The sequence below is a fragment of the Episyrphus balteatus genome, chromosome 4, assembly GCF_945859705.1.
Source record: "Episyrphus balteatus chromosome 4, idEpiBalt1.1, whole genome shotgun sequence".
NCBI classification, from domain to species: Eukaryota; Metazoa; Arthropoda; class Insecta; order Diptera; family Syrphidae; genus Episyrphus; species Episyrphus balteatus.
Genome location: NC_079137.1, coordinates 52,731,121 through 52,753,096, shown reverse-complemented (window position 1 = coordinate 52,753,096; position 21,976 = coordinate 52,731,121). Strand labels below are relative to the sequence as shown.

Sequence of the window (21,976 nt, the reverse complement as noted above, 5' to 3'; positions counted from 1 at the left end):
ATTTTTCAGTGACAATAGTCGTCCAACAATTAAAATATCAATTTTGATATTTTATCATATCATTTTGACATTTTTTAATTTCAGGTGGGATAGTGAAAATTTCACTTTGACAATTAAAATATCAATGTTGACTAGATTTTACGTTTTAGTTTATTATAATGAAACCTATTTCTTTCCTTTTCATTTTTATTATTTTATTATTTTAAGAATTTTCTTTCTTTTTTCAAAACATTACTGAAAGGGAATATTCTTTACAAAATAATGGTGATATTATTTTTTCTATTATAGGTGATATAATTGTTTTGTTATTTTCTCCCAAACTATGTGAAGTAAAATTTTATTGCCGATCAAATTTTCTCAGTAAATCATAAAAATATATACTACGATACAAAACTAACAATTAACATTTATTAGATTATAAAATTAATACAGACATTGAAAAACAATTACGATAGTGGTGCACTGGTCCGAAAACTTGTTTTCAATCCCACCTTACTTATATTAAAGTCGATATAAGATGTGTTTAAGTTAAAAAGTTTACACATACGATTAATAGGTTCATGTATGCCATAGTTTGTTCTATGACAGTCAACGTGTAAAAGTTCAAATCTTCGAAGGTAGTGAGACCCTCCGCGATAATTAATCCCGATACAGGCTAACAAGGTTGGAGCATCAATGTATCCATTAAGAAGTTGATGGAGAAATATTAGGTCATTATTAACTCGTCTTTGATATAGAGTTTGAATCTGAAGAAGTTGGATCCTTTGTTCATATGGAGGCAGGTTATAAGGATCAGACCAAGGGAGTCCCTTTAGAGCAAATCTTATGAAATTATGTTGAATTGATTCAATACGGCTTTTGTGAATTTCATAAAATGGAGTCCAAACTTGCGAAGCATATTCAAGATGGGGTCGAACGTAACAATTATATAAGGAAAGTGTAACATAGGGGTCATTAAATTCCTTTGCCCAACGTTTAATAAAACCGAGCATAGAGTTAGCTTTATTTATAATGTAATTGATGTGTTCAGTGAATTCTAAATTTGAGCTAAAGTGAACACCCAAGTCCCTGAAACGGTCAACTCGACAAAGTTGCTGTTTTACAAAATGCAATAATCAAAAACACTCGGAAAACGTTTCCTAGAAAAAGTAATTGTCTGGCATTTAACTGGGTTGAGTGTTAGACCATTTTTTTCACACCAAACACTAAAACTATTAATATCGTTCTGTAAAAGAACGTGATCATCGTTAGATTTAATTATTTTGAATATCTTCATGTCGTCAGCAAATATTAAAATTTCACTCGAACGCATGCATGATGTTACATCATTTATAGCGAGAATGAATAAAAAAGGGCCCAGGTGGCTTCCTTGAGGAACACCTGATAAAATCATACATTTTACTTCGAAAAAACACAAAGCGCCTTTAAATTAGTACAAATTAAGAATTTTTTATTTAATATTTTTCAATAATTTGGAATGAGAAATTGATAAGAAAAAATAATAATAAAATATCAAAAAAAAAAAAATTCCAAAATGTGACATTTAAATATCATCCTGATAGTAAAAATGTTGTTTTAACATTTTAAATATTATAAAACACATTTTATAGAGCATTTATGGCTGATATTTAAAAAATGTTAATTTGATATTTAAAAAATGTTAAATTGATATTGGTTTTTTTTTCGGTGTAGTTTTGGGTTTTTTTTTATTAATTTTTCGAAAACAAAACTTTTTTGGCATATGGTTTTGTGTTTTTGTTTAGAAACAAATAAAATTATTGAGTTTTGAAAACTACATTAGTATTTAATACGTTCAATTTTGAAACAAATTAGTTCGAACATTAACTTAATTTTTTTTCAACATTTTAATTTCGAAAGTTAATTTTTCAAAAATAATTTCAAAAAAACAGTTTTTTTTTAAACCAAATAAAAGACAAGATTTTAAGATTTACAGAAAAGTAAGGAACGTCATTGTATAGGCGTAACCGTTTATTTCAAATAATTTTTATACAAATTAAGTCAATTTTTTAGAATATTGCACCTCGCAGCCAAATTGGTATACGATTTTTTTTCTTGTCTCAGCCCAACCTACACGCTCTAGCTTTTTGGCACATTTCTGCTGAATCACCCTGTACCTATAGAAAGTTTTTTTTTCACAAGAATTTCTAACTAAGAAATTAAATTTTCCTTTCCAACTGTGCATTTATAGATTTATCTAAGCACGGTAAAATTAAAAAAAAAAAAAACGGAAAAAATATGGTGATATTCGTGCCTGGCTTAACACAGGGCCCTTATTGTGTATTACGAAATGAACGTAAGAAAAAAAAAAAAACGAAACCCAATTTCACTAATACGAGTTTTAGAGAAGTTTTAGAGAAAAAAGTAATATCAAAGTTTAACAGCCTTTTATAAAAAAAAATCTTAAAATAATTTTTAAAATAAAATGACAGCAAAAAACATTAAAATTCTAACAAAAATAACACTAGATCTAATTTAGAACGACACGCCTAGTACATCTTTTAATGTCTTTCAAAAATCTACAAGTCTAGATAATCTACATAATGTTAGTGGTCAAAAATCGATTTTTTCTTAACCAACAGAAAATTGTTTGAAAAAAAATTACACATACGCCACAGTGAACACTTATTATTCAAACTGAAATGGTAACGGAGTTACGAATAACAGAGTTACGCGCGACAGAGTTACGGCCGTCAAAGTTACGCGAAACCGAAGTTACGAATAACTAGAGTTACGAATTCTAAAGTTATGTTAAGCTATGACATGTGATTTTTGGGTTGGCAACAATTGCGAGGAACGATATGGAATTATGGAAACATAAATAAGAGAATATCGATTCTCATTGGTTATTTTAATAGATTTTAAAGAAAATTTGTGCGGTCTAATCTTTTTATGCAAAAAACAACCCCATTCCTTGTTTATTTATTTGAGACAGGATAAGTTAAAAATCAAAAAAAAAACCCACCACACCAAAATAACGTCTGTAAAAAAAAGGGGTGGTTTGGTTATTATTTTAATATAAATAATAACAAAGTGGGTATTACAAAATGCGCTATGAATAATTATATTAATTAATAGAAAAAAAAAATACGTATTTGCAATATTAGTTGGACAAATAAGAAGTTAAATTCAATTATGTCCCCCAAACTTACATAAGTATACTTATGTTTTTTTTTTCTATTTCAAAGTTTTTGCGATCTTCTCACAAAAACAAAACCATATATGTATATCTTTACTTATCCAATCAAAATTTTACAAGATTAAATAACACCCATTTTCGATTTACTCATTTAGTTCTGACCAATGAGAAAAATGTTAATCTCTTGTTTGTATTTCCATAATTCCATATCGTTCCTCGGAATTGTTGCCAACCCAAAAATCACATGTCATAGCTTAACATAACTTTAGAATTCGTAACTCTAGTTTTTCGTAACTTCGGTTTCGCGTAACTTTGACGCTCGTAACTCTGTCGCCCGTAACTCTGGTATTCGTAACTTCGTCGGTTTCCCATTCAAACTTTAAAGATTGATACAAAATAATGTGTTACCGAGGATAATACAAAAAATGGTTTTTTTTTAGTGTTCTTTTATCTTTTTAACAAAAAAATATTGACTGTGTTGCCATGCATGAGTCATTAAAATTCCTTATTTTCATGACAAATTAACATTTTTAATGCCGAATTCTACCACTGTACTATTGGTTTCCAACGTAATTTTGATTGTTTGAATAGCAATATTTTGAAAAACTATAAGGCCCACAAATATGGTTTTTACGTTATAGGAAACTTTTTAAGTTTTAAGTTTGTGATATTTCAGGTGCACAAATAGTCCTTAAGGGCTAAAATCAGCTTCGTTCGATACTTTTTTCTTAAGACCTATTTTTATATAGTGGGGCGGCTTAGCAACAAAATCGTGCACTTTGTGATAAAAGCATGAAATTTACATCGTTGGTATTACTCAATATAAGAGTTATTTTGAGATATTGGGCCATGTTGTATTCCATCTGGAATCGATAATATTTCTGGGCTAAATGTCACAAAAATAGAATATTTGCACAACTCACTAAAAACTGTTTCATTTAAAGGAGATGGGGCAAAATTATATGGGACTTGGGCCATGAGCGTACATTAATGAGACTAGTCTCAAAATGAAGCTGGAGGTTAGTATATTCAATCTATGAATTTTTTTTTCAAATCGTAAGTCAGGTTCTTGAGATACAAGGCTCCAAAGTTCGTTCTGATAACCCTTATTTGTCCCTTTTATATGCAAATATCATGAGAACTACAAGACGTATATTGATGTTTTTGATGTCAAATGAAAGGTTGTTAAGTACTAGTAAAGGTACTAACCTTTTAAACAATATAAAATACATATTACACAAAACAAAGAAACGGCGAAAAAATAAATAAAAGTAGAATATTAATTTGAAAAAATCGATTCATGTTCGACATTAATGGCATTTATTTTCAAATTAAATATGCTTGTAATCGACACGTACGCATGTGTAGTTATAAAACTGTTTTAATTTTTTAGAATGCGATTAGAACCGGTTTAGAAGCTTGTTTATTTGTGTTATGTTATGTGGGGAAAACCAATTGGTTAATACACTTTTCAAAAAAAACTTGGGAGATCACTTATAGAAAAGGAACGGATAAGATGTTGTTATTTTAAAGAACAATTTTATTAGAACATTGGTTTATTGTATTTAATTCCATTTTCATTAATTTCAAAGAACTTATCAGTTTATTATAGTTTCAAAAAGCTCCAAGAACTATATTTTAAACTAAAACAGAGATAAAAGTGGGATTTATCGGAAATCTTCTTTAGTACGTATTTTGTAATCTAGTTTATGTAAACAAAGTGTAGCCCAGAGTTCATCACAAGAAATTACAGTTTTTGTGTCTCTCTAACATAATTAGGTCAAATAAGGACCAGTTGTACAAACGTGGCTCAGCCTCGGATCAGGAATTTAACCCACCGATTTTGGCGGATTAGCTACGGGTCAACTTCGGTTCATGCATGGATGTGGCTATTTTTACGTATTTTTACATATGTGGGTCAAGGTACAAGGTTGAACCAGTACTAAACCGCAACAAAAATCGATTTTTTAAAATAATATTTTAATTTTTTTATTTGTTCGCCGTTTCTTTGTTTTGTGTAATATGTATTTTATATTGTTAAAAAGGCACTGAAACCACCTTTCATTTGACATCAAAAACATCAATATACCTCTTGTAGTTCTCATGATATTTGCATATAAAAGTTACAAATAAGGGTTATCAGAACGAACTTTGGAGCCTTGTATCTCAAGAACCTGACTTACGATTTGAAAAAAAATTCATAGATTGAATATACTAACCTCCAGCTTCATTTTGAGACTAGTCTCATTAATGTACGCTCATGGCCCAAAAACGCCCCATCTCCTTTACTTATTTTTCTTTCAGAGGTTAACTTTATGGATAAGCTTACTTTTATATAACCTACTACTTCTTGGACTCAAAAGCGCCGAAGGTCAATTGATATTTACTCCAACATCAGAACCATTTCCATCAATACAGGTCAAATTTTAATATTTCATCTAAATTTCATTAATATTATATACTTCATTTATTTATAGGAACCCGAATTAGATGGCAACTTCTACCTTGAAAGCTTACAAAATTTATTACTTGTTAAAAGAAATACCGACACAATTCTACCATCAACTCCACAAATATTTAAATTCGATTTAGACGATGCCAAAGAACCTGATGCAGAAACAAAAAGATTCATACAAAATCGTGCTAGAGCACTTCAACTTGAAGAAATTGCTAATAATAAAACTGGTCATGATGTTTTATTGAAAAGAACTAAACGTTCAAAAGTTCAAAAAACAAAACCTGAATTGATTCCATTTTTAATAACCGATGCTAAAGAACCTGATAGTGCTACAAAAGAACTAATTCGAAGAAGTCGTGCAAAAGAAATTTCTTTAATTAAAACTAAAGAACCAATTAGACAGATTAGAACTAAAGAATCATCCTCATCGACTCAAAAAAGAGAATCTTCAAGACAAAGTAGAATTAAGCCAGTTTCTGTGCCCGTTCAAAATCAAGAACCATCTGTGAGACAAGGAAGAACTAAATCTATAACTTTGACAACTGAAAATAAAGAACCATTGAGAATAGGTAAAGTTGGTAAAGTTCAATCGGTTCCACTTGATGATGAACACTTGACAGAAAGTCGCTCAAAAAACAAGGGAACTTCAAGACAACGAACAACTAGAAAAACCCCAAGAAAACGCACTCGAAGATTTGCCCAATTGACTGAGCCTCGTTTTATAAAATTTGAACTTCATGATGCCAAAGAACCTGATAGTGAACCTAGAGAAGTACAAATTTTACCACGACCAGTTTTTGGCGCCAAAATTTTAAATCACAAAAATGATCAACAAGGATCGGAGTCAGACTCTGATTTATCGACACAGGAAAGTAAGTACCGTTATTTTCTACATGAAGTTCCACGAAAACAACATTTTGGACCATATTCAAAACACTATAACCCTAACGACTTAATATTCAGAGTTAGCAAGATGCAAAAATATATAGCAAGTGGTCAAGGTCTTGAGAATATTAATACAAATATTGAAATATCCATACCGCCTTCGGTATCGGCTACTGCCGTACTTGCTGGTTATCCAAAACAAGTCTATGGTCATAAATTATGCCCTTATGGCACTCGAGGTTGTCAAGTTCATCCGGTTGTTGGACAAGTTCCTCCTAACCATCTTCAATTTAACAAGCCTCTTACTCAAAATTTGATTGCTGAAAATGAGGTTATACCCGAACATCATCAACCTCAGCGATATTTCTACAATGTTTATACTCACGAACAACCTCAAATTCATCAACAGTATTTACCACAAATAGTACAGGCTCCAGTGGTAGAACATCCTCAACAGCCTCAACCACTTCCTCAACAACTTCCTCAACAAGAAGTTCAAGTTGCTCAGAACTTGATCGAAACGAATGCTCCAATTAAAGTAGCTTATGTTGAACCAAATTATGGCTATGGAGCTAAAATGTACCCCTACAATATTGCAAACAATATTCAAGCAAATCAACCAGCTAATAATGAACAAAATGCAGATGTTGTTTATGGCAAACATCATCAAGAAGATCTCCTGAGTAAAATAACAAATAATCAAGAAAGTCAACTTGGCACACTCCAAGATAATAAAGAATTTCAAGAACTTTCTGCCCTGATTGGCAAATCACCAACTGATCAAGTTCATGGTTTGTCATATTTAATGGCAAAAGAAATGCAAAGAAAGAAAGCTGGTCAAAGACCTCAAGATCAAACTTCACCAATTCTTTTTCATCCGAAAGAAAATGGAGGCATAAGCTCTGGTAACACTCAATTTTTGAATATTTCAAGATTTTATGGTATGAGAGTATGTATGTGCCCTCATTACTTCCAAACAATTTATTATAATTAAATAAACGAGGTTTTTTCAGAAGCGCCTTACTTGTACGTTAGTTTTAGGCAGTGAAAAATGTTCTAATATGACGCCCTCTAGAAGGTCATGAACAAGCAACGAAGGTTTTTTACTTTTTGGTAAATCCGTCTAGTTCTAAGTTCAAGGTATTGTTTTCTTTAAGAAGAGTCACTTTCTTTTTCCATAGCATGGTGCTTTGCCTAGCTTCTTCGTGATCTTCAGGATCATTATTTACAAAGTAATCATCAAGTTCAAAGATAAAATTATGGAAGTAATTTGATCTATTTAATGTATTTCGATCTCTTATTAGTCTTTGAAATATATTAGGCTCTTCTTCATCATCTTTATCATCTTGAAACTCTTGTTGGTATTGCGAATTTTGATTTTTATCTTTTTGAATTTTTTTAAATGTATAGATGACTGTATTGAACTGTTTTTGAAAACTAAAAAGTATTGTCTTTAGTAAACGATTCTGCAAATGGACAACATACATCTGCTGAAGTCAATTGGCCAGGTTCAGAAGATTTCTCTGTAATGCCAAACGGTAGTCGATGAGCTTTCCAATACATATATGCAAGACTTGAAAATTTCTTTATACAATTTGAATTCCTAAATGGTTTTTGTGAAGGGATTTCACAAGATTAAATCTCTCATAATACAATTGAAGTAAATACTTTTGGCACCACTGTAATGTTTGCATTATCACATTTACTTATGAAAGCACCTTTTATACCAGCCTTAAACAAAGATCCTGCTACTTGTCGTGAACTTTTAACAATATGTTGTTTTTTACTTTCAAAAGCAGTTACCTACAAGATATTGAAGTAAACTCAATATTCGGATTTCTGTCTTGTGAGGAAAAATAATTTCTAAATATTTAAGGCACATACCAAACATCTTTAATAATCATGGTCTTTGTCAATCCAACATTTGATACAATTTTTATGGAACCCTTGCCAAATGGAGCTTTACTCTCAGACTGAATGGTGAAATCATCCTGAAAATTTTCAAAATCGATGAATAATTATATTTTCGGCTCGTAACACGTTTGATGTCACCATTATGTCAATCAACCAATCTCCAGTACTTGGTTAAGATTGGTTGAATTCGTTCACAATATTTGGAAGGGCTACGCTCAAATTTACTTAGTTTTGATAATTGAGTTCTTCTTCGGCTTTCTATCTGCGAACCATTTATAGAAATTCGGAATCCAGTGTTCTTTTTTCATTAATTGCATACATCATTTTCCTAAGTTGATTTTTGACTTTAACAATTAGGGCTTATTCAGAATTACCTTAATAGTCTGTTTTCAATAGGCCCTAGAAATTATCCAAATGGGATAATTTCGCAAATTAGGTCAGTTCAAATTCAAAATATTTCCAATACGATTTAACTTTCGAAATGAAAAATTATCTCATTTGGGCTCTAGTGAAAACAGGCTATTCATTTGATTTCTTTGTGTTCCTATCGAATAAACAAAGCTGCGTCATAAGTTCATCAAAATTCTTTTCATTGTCTTTGGTCAACAGCACCCACAACGTCTCAAAACAGTTGGGAAAAATCTAAAACTTCTTGCAAACCAACAAGAAACCTGGTAGGTCATTTTCATTTTAAGCTTTGAGCCCATTGTTGACTTTGAGTGTTTTCATAAATGCATGGTTGCGCAAGTCTGACGAATGCAAAGCTTTCATTAATGCAAATGACAAATGTCAGGTGTTCATAAATGTAAAACGCAAATATTTGCAGCGCAAATGTGCAAATGAAAAAATTCCCATGCGCAATGCATTTAAACTTAAAAAAAGAAGGAACATGACGTAAAAGATGATACAGCTTTCCTTTATTTCTCAATTCTATCAAAATTCAAAATTCAAATCAAAATAACAAAAATAGCCGCGAATTTCTTGCATAGGTACAATAAATTTGTAAACATTAAAGGATGGAATTGATTTATTTTGAAGAAGAGGCTGAATTGAAACTTCAAAATTTTGGACAAAAGACCCAAATCAGAAAAAGGGTTCATAAATTCAAAGTAAAATACATGTGCAAATAGTTTTTCTGACATTAGTCTGATCGCAAATGGCCGCATGTAAACAAAGCAACCATGCAATTATAAAAGCACCCTTTGCTCAAAAGACTTTCAAGTTTGGCAATATGTGTTGAAACATCTTAATTTTCAGTCCAATCAAACGAAAAAGGAGCAGTGCACGTCTTAAAAAGTTGATCTTTTGCCACCTGTCCTTCGCATTCTCGCTATCCATCACTTTTTTAGGTACTATGGTCTTTGTATAACTATTCGCTTTTTTTATAGGCATCACACTCTTGTTTATGCTTTTAAGAATTTGTTTTTGATGATAATGGATCGGGATTCAATAGCTTTCCATATCGATAACATCTAAGGCCTCCTTATGGTAGTCCATAAGATTTGGGATTTTTCTTTTCCAAACGGGTTTCAATGATCGATCTCACTGATTTCAAAATTCTAGATGTTCTTTTTTTAAAACAAAATCCATTCTTCTTTTAATTTCGAAATTCCTTTTCTTTATCAACATATCGCGTTACTAGATCCTATAGGTTATAGGGGGCTCTTGAAAAACGCGATCATTTGCAAAGAAGGATTCTCGTCTGTTTTATTCTCTATTATCCTTTGCAACTTCTGATTTGATTTTATTCAGCTAGAGGTTACTCATAAGCGCATATTTTAAGCAATTTCTTACTTCCGCCAAAATTATTTGCTTTGCGATTCGAAAGTTTCCTAAAAATCACAATTTGCCGAATATTTCATGAGCATTCAGTAGCTTATAAATTGGTTTAATCGTGTAGCTTTGTATAAGGATACCAGCACTATTTGGAGGAAACTCATCGATTTCTTGGAAAAATTATTCAGGAAATATTTTAGACAAAAAATTCTTCGATTAATATTCCCATACCAATAGATGTTTACATATCAAACGTTTTTATACATTTTTCATAGAGGACTCGTTTTGAATAATTCGCATAAATTTTAATACTGTATGACTGTTGTTGACAGTTTTTCCTCCACATGTTGAATACATACAAGGTGAAATATTTCTATCAATGTTTACAGTTTTTTTTTCCTCACCTACCCTCGTTTATATACATATGTATGTATTACGGCAAAAACAATCTTTGACTTAAGTTTAACTAAGTTTATTTTTTTGTTGAGTTTTGAAGGCAAATAACAACTTAAAATTCGATTTATAGCCTCACAGTAAATAAGGAAGTTTCTAATGTTTGTCTCTTTTTTCCTCCTTTTTAGATGGAATATGCATCTAAATACGCTTTTGGCTATCGTGTACGTGACTTTGACAGTGGAAATGATTTCGCCCACAAACAAAATCGAGATAAGGATGGTGTTACTCGTGGTCAATATCATATCCTATTGCCCGATGGACGAATACAAAATGTTATTTATTATGCCGATGAGACAGGATTTCATGCAGATGTTAGTTATTGAAATTCCTGTCGTGTATTTATATTTTTGTATAGAATATAAGTTTGAAGGGATTTTGATGGAATAATTTCTATCAAATTTTCATATTTAAACAAAAATCCCACCTCATACTAACATGACTGACAATTGATGGAAAAATATTAAAAATCTATTATTATAGTAATTATAATCCAAATTGAAAACATTTATGTATAAAAAAAAAAGTTAGTAAAACAATTTTAAAATTGAAACAAAATTATTTAAGAGAGGCTTTCATAAATAAATCAAAAACATTTTTGTACGATTTTTTTTCCCAAAGTTAAATATATTTAACATACCTAATCTTATTTTAAGTAATTTTTGTATTGAATGTAAATATTTTATTTGAATACATAATATGATTATTTGTATACATATAATAAATATTAATAAATATAATTTTAATTTAATTTTAGCAAAAACATTCAACTTTTCAAATTATCTATTATAAGATTTCAAATATAATATCTACAAGATTTTAAATAATCTAATATTCTGAATTTATTTGTGCGTTAAAAAGATCGAATATCTTTGAGTTCACAACTGAAATTTAATAAATATAAGCCTTTAGTCTGTAATCTTGAAAAATTATCAACTTACTTTGATTTATTTAATAAAAAATATAAATACAAAGTTTTTGATTAACATTTTACTCAAAAAGACATGCTCATAACAAATAGTTTTTCTGCATGGTTGTTTGTCAAGAAGACTTCCATCATAAAAGAAGGGGACACATTTTCTGAATTTGTTTTAATGTTTTAGTTTAAAAGAAAAAAAATTAATTTCATATGTTAAAAATTTATATAAAGAATACAGAAAAGGTAAATTTGTGCGAAGAAATTATAATTTAAATTCTTTTTTCATTAAAATAAAGTATAGGCATCGCTTTTCTTTTGAATTTTAATTCTATAAAATAAAACTTTAATAACAGGACATTAAACGTCGAATTTGTTACTTTCATGGGAACACCTTGTCAATTTATTTTTTAAAAAGTAAATCAAAAATTAACCTTTATTACTCCTATTTTAACTACTGAAACATTTTTATTTCTAAGCTTTAACTTATAGTTCTTATAAAATAATATCACTGAACAAAAACTCAATACATTTTATAAGTTTTTAAGTGTACTGATCTAACTATCAAAAACTGTTCACATTATTGACCACTGCTTGCTAAACAATCCAACAGCAAATAATATCAATAAGCAAATATTTATGTTTTTAGTAGATTTTCTTAAGAATATCTTTTAATATCATTAGTATGCAATGCACTATGCCCATACAATTGATAAGAAATCTTTTAATTTTTGTGGAGTTTTTTTTTTTTTTTTAAGAAAAAAACTTATTTAAAAAAAAGAAGTTTACATATATGAAATTTAACAGAATTTATAGGGATTCCATTTGTTTTAATTAAAAGTCTTATTGTTATAAGCAGATTGGATTTGAAATGAGCAAATGAGCATCATTTTATATTAAAGTACCTTATTATTGATACATTGTATAGTATATGTCACAAATTGTTTCCTCTGATTACAAAACTGAGAGAGCAACAAAAATCAAAACAATAATATTGTTCTCCTTGTAAGAATCAGTTTAATATCTTAAACTTAGGTTATTTGTTATGCCTTGTTGAGTGATAAAAATTGAAAATGACATAGGTACTTTGTGTTGTTCTAATATATAATTTCTTACAATTTTTCTGTGAGAGAAGTCGTTGTCAAGAAATTGAGAGGTACGCAATTTTTCAAAATGGTGGTAGCCCTACAAGGCCAACATTACTGATATTTTTTATACTCAAAATTAAACCCTTTTAAATACTGCTTCCAAACTTAGCTGGATCATAATTTTTTTTTTTTTAATTTTACCTAGTAAGAAGAACGCCCTAATTTTTCAAAAGCTATGTAGACCAGCTGGCTGCAGCCGTTTAAAATATCCTAGATCACATAAAAATGTTTTTTACCTACTGATTTTTTGGTACGTTGTTTGTTTAAACAGAATTGCGTAGCTCATTTATTATGTAGTAAGCACGATTTTTATATAATTTAAGTTAATTTAATTTATTGCTCTGTAGGTTCAATTTACAATAAACTAGTTGCAAAAATAACAATTTTCACAAAAAGTTTTAAAAGTTAGTTTTTTTTCGCATAAAACGTTATGGAAACATTTCTTCAAATTCAAATCTTCAAATTAGGCAAATGTGTTAAGGAACTATGATGATTTTCTAATTGAAATGACTATTAAGAGTCCCCGCACACTACAGACTTTCTATCATCCGATAGTTTACTTGGGTTGGGCTCCTAGTGTGCGCACAGGCAGCCGACTATCAGAGAAAATAAGATGTATAGGGCGTGACCTATCATATCCGTTACATCTTATTAAAATACTTTCTCAGATAACAAAATAATTGAAATACGTTCAATATTAAAAACAATGAAAAAACACACTATATACAAAGTTTTATATTTAGCTCAGTGAATATTAAAAAAAAATAAGAGCGAAAACATAAATAAATCTACCAAACCCTTTCATGGAAATACTTAATGTAAAAAAGAAGAATTTTGTCTAAAAGTTTGGACAGATAAAAATTTTTGCTGGACAAACGAAATAGACTAGTCCGAAAATGTTACGTATACGTATGGTGACCATATTTCTAGAAGCGAAACCAGGGACAGATACAAAATTCGTTTGATCGTTTTGAAAATATTGATTTTTCAAAAAAAAAAAAAATAATAAAAATTGAATTTTTTTTACATAAATGATTTCTTAAACGATTTGATGGGAGCATTTTGGTTGAAATCATTCAAACCGTTTACGAAATCAAGAAAGCGGTTTTATAATAGGTTCTGTTAATAACTTCTAAACAAATATTTTTTCAATGAAAATCGGGAGAGCTGTTTTTTAACATTTGAATTTTTTTTTTAATGATTTTGAAGTTGTATAATCTTTATTAAATTTTTAACATGTGTTTAAAAGTTTTGAAATTTACCTGGGTTCTTGAAGATAAGACCACACCGAAAAGTTATGCGGTGGCGGTACGGGTACTTGTATAAAAAAAATTCCAAACTGACATATCAACGTTCAGTTGTGGAATTTTTTTTAATAGCACTGTTCTTTTGGGAGGTGGCAAAGTACTACTAGTAGTTATCTAGCGATTTTCAATGGGACGCACTTTCAACGAATTCAATACAAATCGTATCTACTCGGGAAGAAGAGCATGAGTAGATGATAGTACTAGATTAACCAAAACATCTACCACCTCCAATGGAACAGGGCTAATACATGTACCGTCTCCATATCGTTACCACCGCATACCTTCCGGTGTGTTAAAGCCTTTACTCTTCCATACTTACTCTTATTTGAAAAAAACTTTTCCTGATATAGCTTTTCAACTTGACAAATACAAAACTTAATAGAAAAACTTTAAATTTAAAGCAACCAATCAATGCTTTTTCTTTTTTTTACTTACAAAGTTATTAAAATTTTGAATACAAAAATCAAAAAATGTGCAAATACGGGACGATCACGGGACAAATTACAAAATACGGGACACTTATACGTCCCGGGTTTCTAAAATAAAATCCGGGACAAACTGTTGAAATACGGGACAGTCTCGGGTAAACCGGGACGGATGGTCACCGTACCTATATACGCCATGTTGTCCCATTTCAATTTGTCACCCAATAAAACCCGGCTTATGTTAAACTTACAATCCCTCAAAAAAAACTTTGTTATATTTTTATCTAACCTGATACAATCATTTAATCTCCTTGAGCAAATGAATACTAGCGTCTATTTCATATTCTTAATCCAAATAGATACATGGACCTAATTTTTAGTAACCGTCATCCTAATTAAACTTATACTTAACAGCTTGTATGTTTTTCGTCAACAAAATTGATCATCTTTCCACTATCTAATACCTATAGCTATTTATAAATTTCTTATGTTAAGTTACAGTTTAGGTCTAATTATGTAAACTTTTTAAAGAAGGATACCTTAAAAGTCTCATTAAGCGAGTTTACATAGCAAAACATTGTTAAATTTTTCACAACAATTTATCATTGATCAGCAGAACTTTGATCTTTGTTTATGTACTTAGTATTCTTGATGAGCTTTACTTCTAAACTCATCAAAGATCAACATAACAGCCTTAAAGCAATATTTCATCAAAGAGTATAATAATAGCTTCATGTTGTAGAGTTTATTAATGTCTTGTAGATCTATCTGTGAATTAAGTTATGCTGTTCACTTTTGTTGTGCGCTCAGTCAATTACACTTCCATCAGGAAGCACTTAAGACAGTTCCAAGGTTCCATATATATACACTACCTACTTAACAGAGAGAGGATGGTGATGATGCTGTGATGATGATGCTATGATGATGATGAATTTTCAATTTTCAAGTTTTCATCAATCATCCGGATGTTCGCCGACGACAACGATCGACAACGACGTCGTCGGCAGCTTTATATTCAACGACATTCCAACCATCAGTATGGTCATTTGACCTCTTGATCTAAAGACCATATTTGTCTTGTATTTTTTTGTATGCTAACACGCGAGATTGCTCGCGCTGACTGTTGCTCTTTGTCTGAATGATCATTGATCACTTTGTTGGACAAAATAAGCTTAGATTTAACATTTTTCAATTACGCTCTCCTATAGCGATCCGTTAAAGGTAATCTGAGGATCAACTTTTAGATAGATAGCAGTAAGTCGTCTGCACTTTAGATTTTTGTATCACATTTTCGGTAACGAACGACAACGAAAACGACAAACAAAAATATAATACAAATCGAAGAGCTATTTCTTATTTATTTAATTCATGGGAAACTGATGCTGGAACTTTACTTTTCAGATAGAATTTGAACTGGTTTTCTGCGTACATGTGCAGCGGCGGCGCATGCAAACATCCACATGCGGGGCGAGTCAATCATGAAATATCGTTCCGACGACTTTTGCTTAAGGTTTGGTTAAAAGTTTTAAACCAAAAAAAAAAAAAAAAAAAAAAAAAAACAACACTAAAAAATACGTGAGCTGCAACATGAGGCACCAATATTGAATGCCAACCGTAATTGTGCTAAGAAAGACGGTGATGGCGGCACCAGGAGAATTTGAATCTGGTCCAAATGATTGGAGCTATAAGGCTTTGCAGAGATTGCTGCAGTCAGTGTCGCAAGTTAATGCAAGTTAAAGGAAAAAGCCAATCATATTCTCTTATATAAAAGAATGATAAAGGGCGAGTTGTATTATTTTTAAAAGCATGAGGTGGCAGTGGCAGGCAGGTGGCTAAACGATGATCTGCTTGCCTACCACGTTGGCGGCGGCGGTGGCAACGACAGCGGCAGTGTTCTGGTTACCTTTAAATGGCAGATGAACTGATTGTGAATGCGCTTGAATAGAGTTCCAATCCAATCTTTTCACTGAATACAAATGTATTGAAATGAGCTTTGTATAATTTTGAGATACATATAAAAAAAAAAAAAACATTTTTTTTTTCTTCTTTAGATACATCGATGAAATTTATAGCTTCTCCCGTATCTATATCGTGCATGTGGCGAATGATGCAGCATGAAAAGGTGATGATTTTAATTCATTCATAACATTTTATTCCTTTCATTTTTTGAGAGAAGCCAAATACTGTTTTTTTTATGTGTTTTTTTATTGGAAGGGGTGATAGTAACTGAGGTATGTAGGTTCTTTAAGGTATGTTTGGAATTTGATACATACATCTTGACATTATGAATACCAAAATGCAAACGTATAACATTAAAATGGTTGAAAACGATATCCTCATCAAAAACGAAGGTTTGTCCTCGTTTTGTATGGTTGGGTGATTCTAGGTCAGCGTATAAGAGAAATGGAATATTTAAGATATCCCTAATAACTGGGTAGAATAGATACCCCAGTTCGAGATGACGCTTTGTTAAATAATTTTTCATACTTCACATTAGCTAATCCGGGCAGTTGTAGGAATTTCCAACAATTTTTTTCCATCGATAGCAGCGTGTTGCTTGAGGAAAAAATCGGCTAAGAATTTTTAAAATCAACCTCTCTTTCAATTACCAATGATCTCCTGTAGGTACACTGAGGGAAAAAATAAATTGAAGTTGAAACGTCGTTGTTTCAAAGATGAACTACTTTGATTTATGTGACTTTAAGATACGAAACCATCAAAAATTAAAATTTTTTCCACGTTGATTTTTAAATGTTCATCTTCAACGCAAAATCATTCCGAATAATAGTTAAATCAATGTGGTTTTCATTGATTTTACGTTGTTTTATGGTGGCTTTTCCCTCAGTGTATTTGTCGCTAATCTCAGAGGTAACTCGCATTATCAAGTTGCAATCCTTTCCTGTACAGTATTTTGTGGCTGTTTCGATTTTGTCCAAAATAAAATGTATATAAATGCGTTGAATAGATAGATAGAAAGGCGTTTCTGGTTTCAGTACACTGGAGTTTCATAATACCTACTGGCAGCTAGTTATTCTGTACGTCCTTTTGGAGAAATTCAAAGTATACACATAATTAGGCCTAAACTGTAACTACACATATAGGATATTTGCAAATAGTTATTAGCACAGGCAAATTAGTAAATCAAATTGCATTTTTCGCTGGACAAAATTTTTTTCATAGAATGTGTTTGGGACCTTATCATAAAAGTCAATTTGTTAGGATGATAGAATGTCGGGAGCAGTATCTTGGAAAAGAAGTTGGAACCGTTTTTATTTAATAGATCCATTTTTATTGATTTTAACTAAAATTGATCAAGGACAGACTCATTTACAATAAAAAATGATATAAAAGAATTTCGTGAGTTTATTAAATTCAATTTTATAGTTGGTCAAAATCCGGGTTTGTCTCGCAAACCCATCCGTCTAATAAAAATCGTTACAACTGTTTTCGATAACATTGTAATAACTCGAAATTTTTGTAACGGAAGTATTTCTAGGCCACATAATAAAAACAAAAACAAAAATAGATAGATTTCAGAATTTCATAAAAATTATCTGTATCTACCAAATTTGAAGAAAATCCGTCCACCCGCACAGTGTGTCGAGCCCATACAAAAGTTTATCATAAATACTTGCAGCTAAGTTTTTGGAGTTTTAATATCTTTTTTTGTGTTTTTATGGCAGGAATAGAAAAAAAATTACAAATTAACAAATTAAATAACCTATTACTTTTTTTTTTAGTATAATTTACGAAATTAACATTTATTGAAGAAGCCACTTGTGAGCAAAATTAATTTTTTTTTATATATAAACAAAAATATACTTTCGTAAGTTGTGCTGAACTCGAATCCGAAGTCAGAAAAATTCTATCATATCACGTTTTTGAAATATTCCCGTTAGAAAATCTGAAATGTCGTTTTTTAACAGTTTTTGAGGTTATGTTCTTGAACGTGGTGATTTATTTTAAATAAATTTGTGACATTTTCTAAAAGAACTAAATGTTTTATTTTAAAGCCCGTTTAAATCTTTTCAATATCTTTTTTCTACTTTGAGAAATCTTAAGTTGAAGTCAACTTGTTTTGTTTATCTTCTATATACAAAAAAATCGTATGTTTATTTGCGTTTCATAGCAAATCTCGAATAGTTTTTTGTCAATCGCTTTCAAATTTTGAAATAACGTTTTATTTGCATTTTCGTAAATTCTTATATCAGCGAGTTTGGTAAATACGCTATAATACACAGTAGAGCGTGGCCGGGTCAAGTAATTACACTGGTTAACAAGGGTTCTGTTGCCGGAACAAAAATATACTTTTCTGAAGGTTTTTGGTGTGCTGAACTCGAATCCGAAGTCAAAAAAATTCTAGCAGCTCCCGTTTTTGAGATATTACCGTTAGAAAATGCAAAAAAACGTTTTTTTGAGTTTTTCGGACCTTATTCTATTGTATAAGGAAAATTGTTTGAGCATATTTAGTAACGGTTTCTATAAGAACTATTTCCCATCTTTCGATACCTGTTTAAATCTTTTCAATATCTTATGTATTGCACGAGATATCTTAAACTGAAGTCAGTGGGTTTGGCTTCATATATCATAAAGAAGATAATGACATTATAAAATTTTTAAAAATATCAAACAACTGAGGATATCTCAGGAAGTAAAAAAGATATCGGAGAGATTTAAACAGATTTAAAAAGGTGGTAAATAGTTCTTATAAAAACCGTTACTAAATATGCTCAAACAATTTTCCTTATATAAAAGAATAAGGTCCGAAGTGCTGCACTTTCTAACGGTAATATCTCAAAAACGGGAGCTGCTAGAATTTTTTTGACTTCGGATTCAAGTTCAGCACACCGAAAACCTTCAGAAAAGTATATTTTTGTTCCGGCAACAAAAAAAAAGTTTAATTTTGTAAACCAGTGTTATGTATATTAAAAATTTAGTATGCAGAAAAATATAATTTTTTTCTTGTTGAAAACAATATTTAAAATATTTTTAATTACATAAACAGCTTTTTGTTACTTGTGTATGGCTAAAAATTATTAAAAACATCAATTTTTTCATTTTTGTGATCCCCTTGAAGATGTTTCTCAAAAAATGAATTATTTTGAGTACTTGACTCGTAGCACGTAAATGTGAATATCTCTGGTAATCGCAAAAAGAAGCAGACCAAACTTTGCCAATATTAAGTATAGGCCTAAGGCAAAATAATATAAAAAAATGATCGATATGATTTTATATGTTTTTTTTTTCTAAATTAAGTTTAAAAATTAATTTTTTTTTTTTTGGCCATTTATCAAAGAAATTTTAATAACTCATATATAATTTTATAAATTTAATTTTTTTTTGTTATACGTTTTACAACAACACTCAAATTAACAAAATAACATTAACAACATTTTTCAAACAATTACCAAACGTGAAATATACACTCTCAAAGATTCCCATAAATTCCTCAAAATATTTTCGATTTCCGAGGTACTCATGTTTCGGAGCTTATTTTGAATACATAACCTGGGTAGGGCTGTAAAAGTAACGACAAAATGAGTACCCGCATGTATACGTTACTTTTGATACTAGTACCCGCATCAATAATATCGTTACTCGATACATTCGTAGGTTTCGCATTTTTCGCATATTTCGTATGTTTCGTGTGTTTCGCATGTTTCGTTACTTTCGCATGCTTCGTGTGTTTCGTACATTTCGTATATTTCATGTATTTGAAACGTTTCGTATGTTTGGTATTTTAAGTACGTTTCGTACATTGGTATAAGGGTGTACAAATTTTTTTTTTTGAAAAAAACCAAAAACAATTTCTATAATCTAAGCTACATTTTAAGGTCATAAACATTAAAATTAGTTGCGGCATTCTCATGTAATAAGAGTTTAAAGGTAGCTATATTGAATTTTTTTCGTTTTTTTTTTTAATCACACGTGGAAACTTTTTTGATTTTTTTCCAAATTTTTAGACAAAACTTTGGTAATTTTTTGTTTATATTCGTTCAGTAATCTTATTACAATTCTTTAGAGACCTTTATTTCAAAAGTACAACGCGCAGATCTCGAAATATTAACACTTCAATACAACCATATCAAACAATTTTTGATTTATTTTTTCTATTGAGAGTGATTTTCACCGATAATTATCTGCAGTAAGCATTCTGACTATGGTTACGATACCGACACGAGATGGGAAATGCGACAAATTGAGTGTATCACTTCATTTCGTATCTCTTACATCGGATTTAGTATTGAAACTGGAATCGCGTCGTTACTCGTATGTTTCGTATCTCGTACGTTTCGTATGTTTCGTTACTTCGGTACCCAGTAACGAAACATACGAGTAACGATAATGTTTAGAAAGTAACGTTTCGTTACTCGTTACTGAAGTGAATACCCGCATTTTAGTAACGAATACATACGATTTGCTACAGCTCTAAACCTGGGTTATTTTCTAAGATAAATATGTTTTCATATGAGTTGACACTTCTTAATTATATTTTAATAGCAAAAATATTAATTTTTAACAAAAAAAAAAGTGATTAATCATAATAGACCGAGAGCCGGCAGCATATTTTGGCAGTTTTGATATAACCGAAATTCGAGTATGCACATATCTAGATATGCACCACAGTATGTCAACGGAAAAAGTCTGGCAGTGATCTTTTTCAGCTTTCCCTTGCCAGACGCATCCAAAGTGCAGCAACAAATCAACTTTTGGCGTTTTGGACTGGTATAACCGAATAAATGATACACCAAAAAATCATAAAAAATCCCCTGATTTCGAAACTGTGGGTACCGCAAGTTTCTTTTTCAGCTTTCCCCCCGCCAGACCGCTTTGAAGCATTTTGAAATGCATTTTTCTAATAAAAAACCTAATAGCTTATTTTCAGTTGGGTCAATTCAATTTGTCCGCCCTTAACACTAAATTCTCGAGTTCTTAATACATTTACCAAGATTCATGTTTTGACTGGATCTACATTTATCTAGGAAATATTAAACAAAAAATGAAACATCATTCGTTTTTCCACCTCAAGCCACCTCGTGTCCTCTAAAAATGTACAGTTTGTTTAAGATTTAGATTATGGAAAGAAAATTATTTCTAGAACAATATTTTCTTATTATATGACAAATTTCAAAAATAGCTTTTTTTTTTTAAATTGAAACAACTTTGATTTAAAGATGTTTTATAACGGTAAACCACTTTAAAACTAACGATGTTCTACTTTGATTTTAAAATTTTCGTCTTCAACGCAAAATCATTCCGAAAAATAGTTGAATCAACGTGGTTTTCGTTGATTTTAAGTTGTTTTTTCCCTCAGTGAAGTAAGTCATGCTTTTAAAAAGAATTTCCTCCAAAACCATCGAGTGACACCTCAAAAGAAAAGTTTTTTGAATCTCTATTCGTGAATAAAATTACAAATCTATTTTTTTAGTTTCGAAAAAATACAAGGTTAACGCCTTGCCTAAAAAAAGCATTTAAAAGAAATTCATCCAAATACAACAAGTGATGAGGCTTCAAAAGAAAGGTCTTTTTAAGCCTT

General features: G+C 30.5%; 1 protein-coding gene across 1 annotated transcript; it reads left to right on the top strand.

Annotated features, from left to right (window-relative positions):
* Positions 1 to 2,308: 2,308 nt before the first annotated feature.
* On the top strand, positions 2,309 to 11,248 carry LOC129919258 (uncharacterized). Its single transcript, XM_056000112.1, has 3 exons — positions 2,309 to 2,314; positions 5,635 to 7,449; positions 10,772 to 11,248. The coding sequence occupies exons 1-3, from the start codon at positions 2,309 to 2,311 to the stop codon at positions 10,967 to 10,969; spliced, it is 2,019 nt and encodes a 672-aa protein (XP_055856087.1). The 3' UTR covers positions 10,970 to 11,248.
* The last annotated feature ends 10,728 nt before the right edge of the window (positions 11,249 to 21,976 follow it).